Genomic DNA, 18,463 nt, shown 5'->3' with positions numbered 1-18,463 from the left:
TCTATGAAATCCTGAGCAGAGTCTCACGTTTCTCAGATGCATTCCAGGGGGACTGAATAAAGGCTTAGCAATCAAGGTTTTTGGGCTTGGAATCTGACCTCTCTCAAATGGCTGGCTGACAGTTGATAAGCGCCATGCAACCCAGTAAGATGCTGAAAAAATGTAATCATCCACCATAAAGGTTTCTAGTAAAGTTTTCTGTTTTTGGTGTTGGCATATGCTTTCCATATTGTATGTTGAATCACAAGATTGCTTATAAAAAAAGAAGTAAAATAAATACTGGTAGAACAATCATGTTGTGTTTCTGACCTGAACAGGTAGTGCATGACAGATTGGATGTCAATTCTGAAGGCTCAAAGAAACACTACATTTCAAAACTAGGGGAAATCCATCATTAAAAGAGAGATTTTCATGGAACAGAAATAAATTCAATCTAAAAACAGTACAGGAAATTGAGAAGGTTATGGATACACTTGATAGAATCGTGGACCCCCCTGCATGTGTGAACTGACACCCTTTCCTACCACTGTCTCTCGCTAGGAATAGCATCTATTGTGATACCATAGCACTGGTGGCAACTTTGGTCAAACAATGACATGCATATTCCCATTGTCAGTGTAGCACAAGGCCATAGGATATGATAATGAAATGCAATTTCAGGAAGTCATTCGATTAAAAATATCCTGGGCTTGTTTCAGATTCCTGTTTTGAATTTGCTCATAAGGAACCTTTTTTCTGTAACACTGACTTCAGGAAATGTGTCTGCTAATATTGTTTTGTTGCCCATAAAAAGCACCTTTAGCACAAACTTCCTACAGGATAACCTCCCTGACAAACAAAGGGAAAGCTAAGAGTAGTTGTTGGATCAGAATCAATTGCAGACAAAAAAGAGACATATTTTTATTATGGATCTGAGCGGCTTCAATAGAATTAGATAAGAATAGAACACTATAATTTGTGTAGCTAGATAAGTGCAGTTTACAGAAAGAAATAGGATAAACGATAATTGGTAATACTGTTTGAATAATTTTGGAGGTTCTGGCTCTTCCTCTAGACCAGTGGTTCTTAACCTTGTTGGAGGCACCGAACCCCACCAGTTTCATATGCTCATTCACCGAACCCTTCTTTAGTAAAAAAATAGTGTAATAATGCAGACTAGACTGAGGGGTGGACCTCGTTGGAGGCACCGAACCCCACCAGTTTCATATGCTCATTCACCGAACCCTTCTTTAGTAAAAAAATAGTGTAATAATGCAGACTAGACTGAGGGGTGGACCTCTGCGGCGGAGGCTCCACCGAACCCCTGAGACCGACTCACCGAACCCCTAGGGTTCGACCGAACCCAGGTTAAGAACCACTGCTCTAGACAATGTTCCAACTTAGTTCATTTATGTGATAAAATTCAAGAATGCAATATAGAATTACAGCAAAATAATGCATTAATAAGAATTGTAAGTGGTGGCAAGTTCAGCACATAACTTATTTTGCCACTGCAAATGTTTTTTTTTTTTTTTTTTTGAACTTATTTGTGCTTACCACTTATTCCATTCCTGTCCTTACATCACAGGTTGAGTAAAATGAAGGAGTCTTCCTAAATGTGCAGTTACATGAGCAATTTTGTCCATGGTTTCCGAGAAACAATGGGCGACTCAGCTTCCCCCGGCTCAAATCATAAAATAGAAGTAATAGTACTATGAATTTATACTGAGGTGGAACGTGAATCTTACTACGTGTTTAGGGCTGACTGACAGCCACTAGGGGGCGTATATAACAGGCTACTGTGCCGCGCTATGCTGATTCTGGCTGCAACCCACTGTGATGATTACACCATAATCTCCGCGATTGCGCTGACTTTCAATTGGCCGAAGCAATCAGTGCCGGAACTATATAGTCTGATCATAATGTTGGGTCGAGTATACAGCATCTGTGAGATCCAATCAGGGGTCAAAATAAGTGACACCATAATATATTTCAAAGTACAAAAAAGCAAACAAAAACCAAACTTCAAATCTCCACAGATCACAACTGTAGGCTAGGTGTTGTCAGTGTAGGTCAACGTCTTTATTTACATTAGCATTTCAATGCATTTAATTTTTTAAAATCGTGGAATGTATATTAGCTTTTGCTTGAATTTCTGTAAATCACACGAAGTATAACCATCCTGTATAAAAATTGCCGTGTTGAGGGGTGAAAGTTTGTTATAGTAGCCTATTTAGAACCGTCGTTCGTTCACATTTAAAATTCATTTTCTTTGATCACCATATAATGTTGTAGTTCACTTCCTTTTCTCTGGTCCTTTTTGTGTTTTTACAGAAGACTATACATATCGGTATTCAGTTAGTATCCTAAATACAACGCTGTTGCACAAACTGTAATTTACTGTGATTTCACTTTGAAAGACCAATCAAGTGAGGATGAGGATGCCAAGTAAAAACAGCGCATCTTTTCTTCTTTTAGTCCGCGGTCTCTTTAAATCTGTATCTGCCCGTATACTTTTCCTTTTACATGGAGGGTGGGAGGTTTCTGAGTCGAGGCAAGCCCTTGTGCTGCTTCAAACGGACCCCAGAAATGAGTCAGCGTGCTTGCTACCAGGTGCACCTACAGTACAGAATTGACCATTCAGAATGGATCCTTGAGTGTCGCAGCAGCGTCTTTACGAGTCGTCTGAATTAAGCACACCATATTAACTGTCATGGATGTTGCTTTTCCTTAACGCCATGGAGTTATGGATTACAGAAATCTACTTGTCCACTGAAGGATTTTGCAATAAGTTTGAAACCGCATATAATGTGTTAAATGTTGGGGAGACCCCGTCCCCCGTTGTCCTGTCAAAGCCTGGATTAGGGATTTAAAGAAAGGCTTCTGCGGCAATATCTCGCGGAGGGGAGCTGTGCGCTGGACTGTTTTGTCATTCCTTATCCGTTCCACACTGTCTTCCTGGGATTAATTTGATTTTATGGGTATCCCGTGTTTGAGTGCATAGATTATGCATTCTCAAAAATGGGTGCGAACAATGGGAAACGGTATGGAAGTGAGGGTAAGTGCGCTTCAAGTTAAAAAGTTATTTTCAAGATGTATTATCCTACCTCAAATAACGGAACACTTTCCCAATTTGAATGGCGTGTTCTGTGAATTATGTTTAGATATCCCCCGTTGTACGGAGCAGGCTAGCCTTGTGTAGTATTCTCCTGCTTCTTGTTTACCTTGTAGGAATGAAGAAAATTGCGTCCCCGTGTTGTTACATGCTTGTCAAACTATGCAGTCCTTCTCTCTTTACCACTTGTTTGTGGTGTCTGTTTTCGCAATCAAGAGCGTAGCCTATGCTAGCCTACTTGTTATTAAATGTTTAAATCAGTTAATTTGTTTTTACCGAGACGTTTGATATCAACTGTGTTTGTGCACAATGTATTCATTTTCATTTCATTCATAAAATGAAGGGATGTGCTTCACATCTCAATCCACGTCAGCCTTTCTTGGGTCTGCAGTAGGGAATGTATTTTTGTTTAGTCTTTTACTTCACACAAGTAAATGCACTATGGAAACTGGTGTGACATTTTGTGGAGCATTAATTAATTAACCTGCATATCTGTCCCTAATCTGGCTGTATTGATACATCAGATTTAACCTTATTGAAATGCCAGTTGGTGAGGTTATAAGTTATGTATTACCCATATTTAATCTATGTAATGAAAATCTATGGCACAGACCTGCTGTCCCTGGTAATGCATGTTTATTTGTCTACTATAAAGCACATATGATGTATGCTTCAGTACATGGGTCAGTTAAAGTAACAGCTGTCATCCCTTGGTGGTGAAAGTGCTTGGTTGATTCAGAACGAGGCACAGTGTAAGTTTGGCGTCATTGTGGATGCCAACCTTAATTTTAACGACCATATCAATAGCATCACAAAATCAGCTTTTTATTACTTTAAAACATAGAGCAAAAATAATTGCTTTTGTATCAAAACTGGACTTGGTGCATGCTTTTATTACTAGTAGGTTGGACTACTGCAGTGGTTTTTTCTCTGGTCTTTCCAGGACTCCAGCTCATTCAGAATGTCGCAGCCAGAATTCTGGCTGGGATGAAAAACGATTACATTACATTACATTTTATTTGACAGATGCTTTTATCCAAAGCAACCTACAATAAATGCATACCAAAGGTCACTGGAACTACTACAGGACACAGGTCTGATAGGGTACAGTTGTCATTTTGTATCTTGATCACATTACACCTGTCCTAAGATCACTGAACTGGCTTCCTTTATCTTCAATAATACATTTTAAGATTTTACATCTTGTTTCTAAAGAATTGAATGGCCAGGCTCCACAGTATATTTCTGACCTGCTTGATGGTTATGAGCCGACCAGGTCTCTGAGGTCATCTGGCGCTGGTCTTTTAGTAGTTCTAAGGGGCAAATCTAGATCTGGTGAAGCTGCTTTTTGTGCAATTATGTGCCCAGATGGTGGAACCGGATTACTTAAGACAGGTTTCAACTCTTGCTGCTTTCAAGAGTTTTAAAAAGTGGGCTTTCCTGTTTCCATGACTAGTGTATTTGCTTTTCTATGTATATGTTATGCTTTTTTCACTTTTTTGATGTTTTATATATGTATATATGAAAGTGTGCGTTTTGTGTAAAGCACATTGGATTTCCACATGTATGAAATGTTCTATATAAATAAACATTGAACTTCCATTTTTTTCCCTTTAAAACATGTCAACTTATCATTTTCACTTATTGGGAGGACCCATTGCAACTATGAATGGATGTAATATGCCTTTCCTGATTGATGCTGTAATGCTAAGTAGTTCCAATAGGTTGGCAGTCCAACATGTTTTTTGTCGGCTTAATGTACTACAGCTCTAAGAATGCTGGGATTCAAACTCCGAACCACCAAAGTCGCGTGCTCTACTGTACCCCCCCCCCCCCCCCTTCGCCTTTCCCCACCAGTGCTGCTTCACATAAAATTAATCAGAGAATACATGTACTATGATCTCAGTATTTTCAAGATTTGTATTTGTAGCACTCATGTAGAGCAGATATTGAGTATCCGTTTCACTCATCTGTAACCCTTCTAGTTGAAGTGCATTTGTTTTCACTTTTCCACATCAGGCCTTGTTTTTCCTGACAGAGAAAATGTGGATGGGGATACAGATAAATCAGCAACTTTAAATTAGAAAGCATCGGGGGTGAGAGGATTTGCAAAACAAATGCCTGTGTGCCTGTGCAGAACATCATCTGCGTTGGATTTGTGCAATTTACATCTGAAGATTTGGGAGCTATTGTAAATGATCAGCCAATTTCTACTGCATGAAACATTGTCTGGTAAGCGAGTAGAACCCTACAATTTGAAGGATGTGACTCTTGAAAGGCGGCAAGTAATTATGCACTTAATGTGACAGACATAGAATAGACTCTCTTGAGTCTGCCACCATGTTTTCAGAATTGCCTGAAAAAATGCTTTTTATAATAATGGCAAAGTCTCCTGTTGTCAGTCATTTTCTTTTTGCAGGATGGTCATACCGTAGCATGAGAAGTTATTTTATACTGCATTAATGCGCAAACTGGTGCTTTCTCTTTAGCCTGAAGCTGTCTCATTGAATTCATAACTTTCACTTGATAGAGACAGCCTATTGATTGAAGGGGAGCACTCGAGGGAAATCAGCCTGGGATTGTGGACTGTGTTTGACCTGCTATGTATTTTCTGCAGAGATCAGCACTTCAGTATTACAGTATATCCCTTGGGTTGTTAATGGACCTCTTCAAAGGACCTCTCACAGTTTGGAACATTTCCTTCTTTTTTTGGGGGTCTTAGTCATGGTCAGGATCTATTTGGGGAGAAGAGAAAGCTGAAGCACAGCTTGGGGCTGAGAATGCATATGTCCAGTGGCTGTACTGTATTTTTTTAACCTGTATTTCTACCTGTCAGGCATAGTGACTGAGCCACATCTCCAGTTCGCAGCTGTTGAGAGGATGACAAGACTACCTGTGTGTGAGAGAGATTGACTTGTCTGTATAGCTGGAAATCAATTGACCTTGATGTTGACTCTGTCCTTAAAACAATACCCTAAATTAATTTGTTTCAAGGGAAGGATTGATGTAACCTCTTTCAGAAATTCCAAGCATACCATCATCAGACAAGAAAAAATACAGCGTGTAGACAAGATCAGATACATTTCCTAGCTTGCAAAGATTCCTTATTTCAAAAACTGAGCTTATAAACAAACCAATGTAATGGAGCTCAGTGAATGTGAGTTTCATGTGAAGGTTATTTCACCCCCTGGGATTATGAAATGAGCTCAGTTGGTTCCCTGTATGAGAGACTGCGGGGTTTAGAACTGTGGAAATATCTTCTCTTCTCTGAGAGTTGCTCTGTGTGATTCTAAAGATCATGGCTTTAATTCCCACACAGGCTACTAATGAGAGTACACAGTCTGTTTCCAGAGCTGCTGCATATAGCCAGCTTCATTATGAATTAATACTCCTATCCCCAGCAACTAAAACCTTTTTTTAAATTATTTTTTACAGAACTTACCCTCCCTGTGTTAAATTGGGTGAGTGTATTAAAAGGTATTTTTTTTTATTTTTTAGAAAAACTTATAAAAATAATGTTGGAATATTAACCTGTCGACAGGGTTATTCTGATTTGTGTCTCAGTACTTTTTTTACTTATAGAATGAAAAACAGTGTAATGTAGAAGCAGTGTCTTCTTAAATAAAAATAAAAATTTGTGGTAGGTTAAATCTTTGATGTGGACTAGAGGACAGATATGGATTACGGTCTTTATTTGGCTTTATGGAATTGAATATGAGTTACAAGTTTGCACCAGTCTCGCGACCAGAGAGTAAAGTATAGAGACAAGACAAATTGAGTGCCAGAGGTGTAAATTCCATGGATAGGATGGTTGTCAGTATTGGAGTGCAAGGGAACTGCATAGGTATTGAGCACAGCTCTAAGTTGTAAATAAAACAAGGTGGTACCAGATAGACTATATGATTATTTTAGATCCTGGAATGCTTAGAGTCTTTTATCTTGGATGACATCCCGTAGGACATTGATACCTTTTTCCTGACCAGCGGGGGAAAGATATTGGCTTACCACCCACTGTAATTGAGTAATTATTGAACAGTGGAAGATGATATTTCTGGGGAGAGTTTGCAGTTTTCTCAATGGATCACCAAACCGTAATTAACTGAAAAATAATGGAGCCATTTTTAGACAAATGAGGCAATTTTTGGCCCCCTGTGTTTCTTGATCATTCAAGTTTAGAAAACTTAATTTGTGGGGTTTATTATTCCAAATGAATTTAGTGATTTTGGTATTATTCCAGCAGTCTGCAGGAAGAGAAAGAGGTATCATTGAACTAATGATGTTAATCCTAAGCATCATGTTCATTTTGATCACAGATAAGCATGCTCAAATGGATTGAGGGTTTGATGACCATCTTGTTAGGTCAGCTAGTATTTAGTTTAGTCCTCTGTCATAGTTCTCAATGATGATTCTATTGATAGAAAAGAAAATGTTCCGGTCAAGGTAGTGGCATTGTTTGACTATGGGAACATAAGTAGAAGGATTAACAGAGTCCACCACATTTACAGAGTTCACCAAGGAGTTACCAAAGTCATCTTTAATGCAAGAAATGTTGGATAGATTTTTATTCTTCTGTAATTTTTGTGCTTAAAGTTCACTAGTGTGAGAGCCATTAAAATATATACATCATAAATGGTTTCTGAATGGAGAGTGTAGTTCCAACCTTATCTCTCTCTCTCTCTCTCTCTCTCTCTCTCTCTCTTTAATAGTTGCATAGAGGGGACATCACTTTAGTCTCTAGAAGAGATACAATTTTGTATTCACTGGGCATCAGTAGATTAAATAAGCCATGTAATGAACTTGTGGGGTGTGTCTGGTGTTCTAGTATATGTTTTATGGTTCCTTGGGGTAGCATATACATTTAAGTTTAATATGGAAGTGAGAACATGCTAGAAAGCAGCGATGTGGATGAAATGGTGGATGGGGTAAGAGGCCAGAACACTGAGGATTATAGGGAATATTTCATGTGAATGTGCTTTTGTTCGCTGCGATCGGTAGAACAACAACATGATGTAATAAAACATTATTGGAACATTGTGTCATGTGGTTGATCCTGGGACATGGTTATATATCAATATTTGTTGCCTCAAGAATAAAATAAAACAGAAAAAATCTGTCTTTATTGTTTTGAAGGTCAGTTTGTGTATATTTCATAGGTGTGTAACCTGATTCATGGATTCTACTGGCAGATAGCCTAGGTGCCTTAAGAGGTCTAAGGCATTTTCCAGGTGATGAGCTGATGTTCATTCCTAGGTCCGGTTCTGCAGTCTGTGGTTTCTTTTCCAAGTTTCTATGTCAACATATTTATGTACTGACTGTTGTTATTGCTTCCTATTAAGCGAGTATTTCCAAGGCATATTTATCAATTTTGATTTGAGCCCTAAAACCCTTTGTTTGATTTGTAGTCCTAGCATCCTCTCACAACAGATTGCCATGAAAAACGTCCTGTCACCTTTAATATTTCTGATGGCAAAACTTGTAGAGGCTCCATTTTTTTCCAGAAGGGTTTCTTAAGAGGACATCCTGTTCTTTTACAGATTTCATTGTTGACATGAAGTTTTCATAAAATTCAAACAATGCATAGCACAAAGCAAGCTGATCCATTGTACTGTCAGAATACACAACGGTATTCACCTGGAATGCATATCTTTGAATATTTTAAAGCATTTGTTGACTCATAAATCAAGTTTAGCTGTTTATCATTGAATTTAAATTAAGATGATGTATGTCTTTATTTAGAGTATTGATTAGAGCACAGCCAATATTCACTTTTTGGATTATATCTGTATTGGTAATTAAGGACGATGTGGTCAATGTAAAGGACCGATTTAGCCTATATTTTTAAAACATTGACACATGGTTGCTCCTAGGACTTCACCTCTGCATCTACAGTAAATTTATTTTTAAACATAGAAAGAGATACAAATCATTATGTGAAAATAGCCTCATTTTTATTTTTATACATTGTCATTATAGACTAATCACAGCAGATAAATCGTTGTAGTTTTTCACCTCTGCTGACCCAATCCTTCCTCTGCCACTCCTCGCCATGCTAATAATCTGTTTAATGTGTGCAGTGTTTTTTCTACCCAACAGGGCTATTTAGTTGCACAACTGGATGCTTTGATCTGGCTTCCTTATAAAGCAGAGCATTACACATATCGGACTGAGTATTTGGGTTGTCTGAAAAAAACAACAGCGTATTTTTCATTTTTGGTCTTCATAAAAAGACTGAGAAGTTTTTTCAATCATTTCTTTAGCATGTATGGAATTGCTAGGCAACTTTTTCTGGCAAAAATTCGAGAAATTATGCCAATTCCAGGCAAATTTTAACAGAAATGCTGAACTGCACCATCAGATTGGTACAGTGTCATTGCTTCATTTGCATAGTTATATTTGTGGTGTTTCCAATGTATTTAATTTCTGCTCCAGTTTTCTACAAATTGCAAATGTTTTGTAAAGACTATCTAACCTCTTTCTGAAACTTCTGTCTGGTGTACTATCATATAACTTTTCTCTGCTAGGAGTAGGCTACCATGATCATCAACTGCTTCGCACTAACGATTATTAATGGATGGCTGGGATAAATCAGAAGTTTGAACATTCTTATTTTCATCCCAACGGCACACATATTAACAAGTAGGTCTAATATCACGTTTTTGAATTCATACTGACTTTCAGAATTTCTGCATTCAGATAGATTCATTAATACTCCATTCCCTAACTACTCTAAATGTCAAGTCATTATTGCAGAAGAGAACCGAATTCTCAGTTGACCTAACTGGTTAAGAAATACTTTTTTTTTTTTTTTTAATTACAAAATAAAGAGTTCTTACACACCAATAGTATGCTCTTTGTCTCCATTGTATAAGCATCGCAAATATTTAGGTTGTAGACTGGGGCTGGGTCTAATTAAATTGGATTGTTGTTGTTTCTTGTCTGAAGTGTGGCTGACAGGGCTATGCAAATAAAGCACTAGATATTGGTCTACTGAGTGATACACACCCAGTGGTATGGTTTGGAATCAAATCCTGAATGTGGCAGTGCTGGCTGTGGCCAGGAGCACAGTATGTTGGGATATGGCATCGTCCAGGGACACAAGGTTTCAGTCAGCGAGATAGGTCCCACCTCATTGCGAACTAGCAGCTCAGTAGTGGTCAGTCAGGCGCCTGGGGTCTGCTTGTGTCAGCTGTGCAAGAAGTGTGGTCTTCCAATGGTAGTGTAGCCCAGCTGGTGAGTAGCGCAGTTGGGTGCCCTAGCTTACATATTCTATGCTGTAGGGTGAAGGTAATGAATAATTGTACACTTACTTAGGAACTGCTGCTGAGAAATGACATATAACTTTAAGTTTTTTTTCTTACAAGTGCAATTCCTGGGTGAAAATGAAAACATGTCCTTAAGCAAACCCTTTGGTATTTCAAGAATAGCTTGTGAAAACATATTTACCTCCATTTGGAAAGGCAACGCAATGAGTCTGATTTGACTTGATTGCAGGGTCAGTAAATTATTCTGGGTGAAAAATATACTGAGGTAAAACAAAGTTTAGTTTGGAGAAACTTTAGGGGAAAAATTAAAAAATAGACAGGCCTCAGGGTTATGTAAGGCTGATCCATGATCCAACATATGTGGTTCCTCTTGAAATGATTTAGGGCTACTTCTTTTATGCATCTTCTGAGTTCCTCTTGGGCCTGTAATGGTTACTTACACTGTTTATGCTGCTGCTGTAAGAGATATTCTACAATTTTTGCTGCAGATCTCACCCAGCTGATTCTGAATGCAAAAGACAATTTTTTAGCCATTGCCCTGAACTGGAGCTACTAGGTATCTTAGCACGCTAAGTTCCAGAGCTGGACTGTGGCCAGTGTCTTTGTAATGGCAGTTTTTTGAGTGATTGTGATGTTGTTAGTAATATAACCATATTGCTTTGACAGTGTAGAGTAGGTTTCAGATCAGATCTATCAAGTTCTGTTTAAAAGTACCATGACTTCAGTCCATGAGACCACAAAATGGGAAAATTATGCAAATAGTTTTAGTCTGAATACTTCTGCAGGCATGTGGTTTTATGTCTGTGAGTCTGCACAGTACTTTAGTTGTGTGTACCTTTACACCCCTCATCTATGAAAAATCTCAATGACTGTTCATTGAATGCTGTGTCGCTATGTGTTTTAACTTTTGTTCCAAGTTACTCATGACTCATGTGAGGCAGAACAAGATTTGTGTGTGCATTATATAATTTTCCATACCTCTTTTCCTTTCTAGAGGGGAATCGGGGTTGCTTATTTCAAGTTGTGGGAGGTTTTCAATTACCTTTGTGTCCTGCTGACATTCGTCATCTGAACAGTTTATTACTGGGGCTGGCTCAGTTACAGGACATCTATTGGTGGAGAGAACACGTTTTTTGTTGTTAATGACATTCTTAGAAAAAGGGTTTTCAGCATTTATTTTATGGTAAAAACTGATTATGGGCAAGGCAACACATTAATTTTTTTTTACTTTTAAATTTTGCTATTTCATAGGGGATTGTAACTGATGAAAGGTAGTTACTTATCATAACCTATAATGTGTGCTAATACTTAGCTTGTTTAAATGAATTTATTTAATCTTACATATAATGAGAGCTTTCTAAGACATGTTCTTAACTGATCTTTCAGTCACAGAATGATAGTGAACTGATGCATTTTAATAAGACAAAAAAAGTCCAAGGCAATTTCAACTGATCTGCTATTATCAGTTTAGAAAATAGCATTTTAGATAGGGCATAAAAAAATTTCTTGCTTCATTTAGGAAAGATGCTGCTCTTATAAAAAAGGAGATTTTTGTTTGGGAAATCTTTCAGTAACCATAGGTGTTTACCAATGTCCCAGGGATGTTTGTTTGTATAAGCCAACAGTTTGTATATTTGTTCCGTAAACACAGCTAAAAATTTGTGATTTTGAGTGAAATCCGTGCATAGTAAAAGTGGGAAGTCAAAATTAAAGGTGCAGTGTGCACTGTGCATGTTTTCACCATAGTGGCCATGGATGCAGATTGCATCAGCATTCAAATGAAAATCAAAACAGAGCTGACTGATATATTGGGAAAACGTACTGTAAGAAGGGCCATATTAAGCTTTGTTCTGGTATAGAGTGTGAGGGATACATGCACAGCAACCTGACAAGTCTGTATCTTTCTGAAGTCTCAAGGAAGGATATCAGAGTGCAGAGAAAATAGGCTCCATCCTGCATGTCTCCCTGGCCCTCTATATACAAGAATATTTGCTAGATGCATAACATGCTGTGGGGAGGGAAATCTATGGCTGTTAGCATTCAGACAGTGTGCAAAAGCCACAAAGAGGCTGACTAGAATGGATGGGCAGAGAGTGTGCTCCACTTGGACTACATCTGGAATACTGAGGCCTCTGTGCTGCCCGCTCCATGAAAAACATTAACTACAGGCTGGGACTGGCTGCCTGTACTAGCTTGCAGTGCACACATCAATGGCCCAAATTGACTGGTTGATCAAATATACATTTTCAAAGATGCCCCATCCTTGGTGAGCATGGGTTAGAGCACCCAAAAGGGTGTGGATTAGTATATTCAGGGTTTACATTCCATTGAAGTAAAGGACATTTTTACTGACTGCAACAACTGTATATACATGTATTTTTGAAGAAAATGTTGTGCCTTTTTTGTGCCAACTTAGAAACCAATTTTGCCCCTTATTGCCACTGTACTGCCCATTAATGTGCAAGGAGAAGTGCAGGAAAAGCCTGTTTGTTTCTCTCTGTGCTAGCCCACTAACAAGTGTTCGGAGGAGAGGAGTATCTTTTTAGGCAGATTGCAGATTCCTGCTTCCTAGGCAGAAAAAAGCCTGCTGTACCTTGCTGCTGTGGACCCCCCAGTTTTAGTCAGCTAATTGCATAACCAGAACTTGACCTTGAGCTGGTTTGGCTTTAAGGCCCAGCCTGCAGAGAGGGTGAGCGCCCATTACCGGGCCACTGAGGAGAATCTTATTAAAAAGTCTAACTGAAAAGTTTTTTAGCAACGTTGCCAAAGCTGAAATGTAATATTCTGTCTCGTATTTAGTCAAACATAACACTTGGTGGATTTTGTATGGGGGCAATTAAAAAGTTACATGGGCTGCCTGTCATGTTTTTTTTCACATTACAGTATGATGCCATTTTGTATGCAATTGACAATATTTTAAATAGTTTCTTTCTTGTAAGCAATTGTCAGGTGACTTTAAAGCAGTGCCTATTCCATAGTTTATTAATTAAAGCTAGAACTGCTGGATTTAATAAAAGTATCAGACAATCACTGACTGTGCCAGGATATCTTTCAATGAATCTGGAGTCTGTGACTCACATGGAGTGCTAAATGAGTGACTTCATCTCCAAATCATCCAAATCATATTCTGTAGTAATGATAAATTGACCTCACATGTGAGTTATTGTAATATTGGTTCTTGCAAAAGAGCACTATTGCAGGCTAAATCTGAAAATGGCAGATCTGGTGAACTTGGTTTTTGACATAGCAGTTATTAACACAAGGTGTGAAAAAGGACCCTTTTGCCAGCAGTGACTCCGAGGCTTTTTAAATTAAGTTTAAACAGTGCAATAGTAGTGTTATTTCAGTGAATTTAAAAAAATGTTCTTTGGTCGTTTCTAGCCTGGATGTGTGTACCCCGTGCATGTGCATATGTTTTGTGAGTGTGTGGAGTGTGTCTGACAGTGTGGTGCATAAAATACCTGTGCAAAGTCAATGACCTCTCTTCCATAAAACCACTTGCGGCCTACATTTAAGACCTGAGTGAGGAAAGAAGTGCAATGAACAACCCTTCCAAAAATGTGCAAGGTTAAGGTTTGGCATCTTCTAAAGCCTAAAACAGCTCTGCTTGACACCAGCATCTTTTCACAGAGAAGAAATCAGCTCCTGCAAAACCTTCATAGTTCATTTACAAAGACTTTCAAGATGCATAGCTACATTTTTTATGTAGTTATTTGATGTTGATGATTGATGTTTGACCTTACATTAAAAAGGGGACACACTTATCTTCCACCAAGTCTATGTCACATACATGGCAAAAAAACAAAAAAAAATGATGATATGATATGTGAAATCTTTTTTGACCTGGGCTACAGTCAATGATGTTGGATTAGGAGATTTACCATTTATAGTCTGTTGCCTGTGTTTTACTGAGCATACATTTGCAAAGACAAACAATTGTACAATAGTACTTTTTGTTTTGTCTCCAAGTCTAAATTTTTTATAAATTAAAGCTGTGTCATTTCATCATAATTAGTACAGAGTGGCCTTGAGCAAGTTACATAAAACATCTCTTTGTTAACTTAAAAGGATCATTGGCCAAGCCTCTCAGATTTTGCCATTCAAATTCAACTGGCCAGTTCAGAAATGCAATTCTTGGAATTTGCTTTCATTTTTCATCTGAGACCTGTCAAAGATCAACTAAAAGCAAAAACGAACACTGAATATAAACTTTGTCCTAGATACTAAAATATTTATGTTGATTCTTGTAGACCCCATCAGGATTTATCTAAAATTACTAAGGCTTTAATGTGGTAGACATGAAACCGAGCCAAAAATGCCTCATGCATTTGGGAAGACTTGTACCTCAGTATTTTATAGCTATAGCAACACTTTAGGGCCTACATCCCCTAAAGCAGGAGTATCTGACTCCTTTCCTGGAGTTCTGCTACATCTGTAGGTTTTTGGTATTGTTTTCAGCACTTTTATTTTAAGTGATTGGCTAGAGTCCACAACACTTGATGTCCAAGGTCTAAATTTGATGCTAATTGAAAGGAAAGCACAAAAACCTGTGGACACTTCATCACTTCAGTTTGACAAGTCTAAGATTAGACTGGATCAAAGTGAGAATGTTCTTCAGTCTTGTATGACACCTTGAAAAAAATGGCTTTGGGATTTTTTTGAGCCGTTTTTTTTTTTTTGTTATCCATTATGAGTCAAATGAGGTGTTTGATGTGATCTAATCTAGCATCTAACTTGACGTCTAGATTAATTTTGTGGTGAAAGTCCCTTTCCTGTAGTAAATTGACCTTTACTAGTTCACAGGTCTATTTAGGAACAAAAAATTGATAGTATTGAAAGAGTTCTCATCAGAGTACCCTGTTAAATTGTTTTAGGAAAAGATGCCAATTTTGGTATGAGTTCCTAATTTGGGGATGTAAAATCCTAAAGCATCCATGCAGAGAGGCAGAGATATATGGTAGATATTTGCACTCACACTATGAAATTATTGGCATAAGAATTTTTGATCCTCATTAAAGAGAGAACATTTTTTAAAAGCAAGCAAAAGAAAGGAAGTCATCATCTCTTATAGACCTACCTTATGCTTGTACAATTCCTTGGTGTCTGCTTGCCAACGTTGTGGTGACAATGGCTGCCTCCTCATCTATAATTATGTTTTATGAAGATTTTGGGAGGCTTCATACAGAGCACAAAGTGCTGTATATAAATTCATCAACAAACTGTGAAAGATGCTATCTATGTTTTCCAACTGTATATCAGACTCTAATTTGATTTGTAGATTTCAAGTTAAATTAGTTTTCCATAAATATTGTATTATAGAGGTATGTATTTTCATATTATTTTGGTTGTATATCTAACAGAATGGATTTAACCTATTTTTTTCCATTTTTGGCTTAGTGGGATTGGAAAATATTTTTTGCTCTACCAGGCAAGCTGAAGTCCTGTTGCCATATACTGCCCATTTGTACCCTACGGGTAAGGATGCATGTGAGACCCATGTCAAATCATAATGCAAGTAATTTAATTCTCGTTATGAATGTTTTTACCTAGATCATGTTGAAATTACAGGGACTTCTTAGCAGAATATTTTTGTTACACATTTGTTGTCTTTGGTTTGTTTCAGGCTATTTTGGAGAGGTAGAATGTAGCTACAGGATCAAATAACAATACATTCAGGTACAATCAAAATCAAAATGAATAGTAACACTGCAGACTCCTTTCTTGTTCCTTATTTGGATAGCCATAAATCATTGTACCAGTGTGCTTGCAATGCTGAAAAGGCTGCTTTACATTTTTGTTAATCTACTACTTTTATACATCCTTTGAAATATACAACTTTCTTCTTTCAGTACAGCCTCAAATCCTCTCATATCTCCCCCCCATCTGCACTTCAGAGTACTTCAGGATTCATTTTTTTTTTTTTATGATTTCATCGCAGTGAAAAGTCAAGAGGGGCCAACACAAAGCAAATAATGGTCTGTGCTTATCACTGTTCCGGAGATGATGTCGCAGTCCAAGTAAAACACTTTGTGGAACAGCTCAGGTTCATGAGGTAAAACTGTGTTTAAACTGACTCTGGAATGTGAGTACACGTAATGCGTTCCAGCCGTCAGGAATACACAGACGAGTTTATGGGTCGCATGAGCTCTCAGAGAATACCTTCAGTTTAGCTGGATTATGATGGCATATAGAAAAACCACTCTTTTTCAGTACCCAGACCTATAGTAGATGGTCATTGTAACCTGTACCAATTTTAATTTAACTGAGAATCTGTTACATGATTTGAATAGCATGATTCCTGAAGCTAGTCTCCAACTGCAGGCCTGTAGGTATTTCCTGTCAGAATGTAAGCAAAATATCCCTTAAAAAGGATTAGACTGCCAATATTCTGTAGCAACCAATGGCAAAATCAACTTGCATACCAGACTTGTGTGGTACAGCAGTACTGCCTTACAACTGGTGTGGTCTTCAGGCAGAAGAGTTAATGTAATGCAAACACTTCTGATTTGGTGCAAAGTGCAGTACATGCATGATGCATGAAGACTGAATGTTGATGTTAGAATATTAGCAATATATGATTTAATAATCATAATATAAATTTTGACTTTTCATATGCCCTGAATATTAGAGACGAAACTAGGAAAATACTTGTAGTAAGTTTCTTTATTCCTAAAATAATTTATAAATCAAGTATCATTTTTGACAGCCCTGCACGTGCGATAATCACTGAAGCAAGGCCCAGAAGAGTAATTCAGTATGGAATTACATTGTAACAGTATTAGATTTGTGTGGCACTGTGAAATTGATATTCACTTTTAAGCAACATATAGAAGATAATGAATCACGAAGATCCCAGTTCTGCATAAGTTCATGCAGAAGAGAAGTTCTCTGATAAATATGAACCTGACAAACCTGTCAAAGCATTTTAACGGTCGCAGACAAAACCTTGGAGTGTCATACTTTCTTTAATGGGGAAGAAAAAAGGATCACAACAAAGAGAAGCCGTGACGGGATTAGATGGGAAAAACCTACAAGAAACCTTGTTAAAGTCATTTAGTTCTTGGATAAGGTGCTAAAAAAAAAACTCAGAGAGAAAATTGCAGGTTCTTTGCAGGTTGTTGGTTTTGCATGTTGGTCGTTGCTATAGTTCAGAAGCGGCCATGTTGGTAGGTACCCTCACACATCCTCAACGTGCCAGGCCTGAGATCTGTATGCCCCATTTACTTTCAATGGAGTGAGTAAGAAGGGCGTCTGGGCTGTCTGCCCTTTTCTATTTTGGGTTCACTTAGGGGCAAACAGGAGAGGAGAAGAGAAAGAGTTGAGATATTTACACAGGGTGGCCATGAAGAGTCATTCCTCTTTACTATAACAGTATAGAAGACAGAATTTACTGTTCCTATTATGTAATAAGGACATTGTGTCTGTGTTGGTGTGTTCTCATTATGTGGTAATAACTCAGAATGTGCAGAACTTAGAACGTAACTCAAAGCTGTAGGCTAGTGGTACAATGGGAATATAAGATGTCACAGTGGCAAAGTGTTAGTAGAGTCTACCAGAATAGTGGGCACACAGTACCAGTGGAGTGGCAAAGTAACTTGCATGCACTAATTAACTTGTTTTATGCTAATTCCATTTTAATTGCTAATTCGACATACATTTTTGACATGAGAATTATGACAGTCATAAAATGAGTTCAGACATTCCATATTTCCCAGGAATCTCCTGGATTGAAGTAGTCTCCTGAAAGATTTGGTGGTTTGCACAGTTTACTGTAACATAACACCAGGCTGTGTTACATTAAAGCTGGAAGATTCTGCACAGCTCCCCCACCCTGCTCTGGCAGTACTTCCTCCTCCCCCAACTCTCAAACTGATGTAACAATGTTTCCAACCTCTGGTTCAGACCCTCCAACCCCCACATCCCCCATTCCACCTAAACTTTGTCTCCTGGACATCTCTGCGAAATGCACTATGTCTCCAACCAATCTGAGCTGCCTGTGATTTTCTCCATCACATAACATATTAACTGGCTGGATAATTGCCTTTCATTTGCTTGATCAAATGACTTATATGTGACCATTGCAGATAAATACAGTGAACACCTAACT

The 18,463-nt window shown here is 38.0% G+C and overlaps 1 protein-coding gene across 1 annotated transcript in view; it reads left to right on the top strand.

Annotated features, from left to right (window-relative positions):
• Window positions 1-1,487: 1,487 nt before the first annotated feature.
• LOC135252598 (F-box/LRR-repeat protein 7-like) overlaps window positions 1,488-18,463 on the top strand; it is a 57,452-nt gene continuing 40,476 nt past the window's right edge. The window contains exon 1 of the mRNA XM_064330866.1: window positions 1,488-3,037. Coding sequence (XP_064186936.1) covers window positions 3,001-3,037 — 37 coding nt within the window. The 5' untranslated portion in view covers window positions 1,488-3,000. The remainder of the gene's footprint in view (window positions 3,038-18,463) is intronic.

This window comes from Anguilla rostrata, chromosome 4 (assembly GCF_018555375.3).
Source record: "Anguilla rostrata isolate EN2019 chromosome 4, ASM1855537v3, whole genome shotgun sequence".
Classification (NCBI taxonomy): Eukaryota; Metazoa; Chordata; class Actinopteri; order Anguilliformes; family Anguillidae; genus Anguilla; species Anguilla rostrata.
Note: the sequence above shows the minus strand (reverse complement) of the source record. Positions and strands in the feature narration are given on the sequence as shown.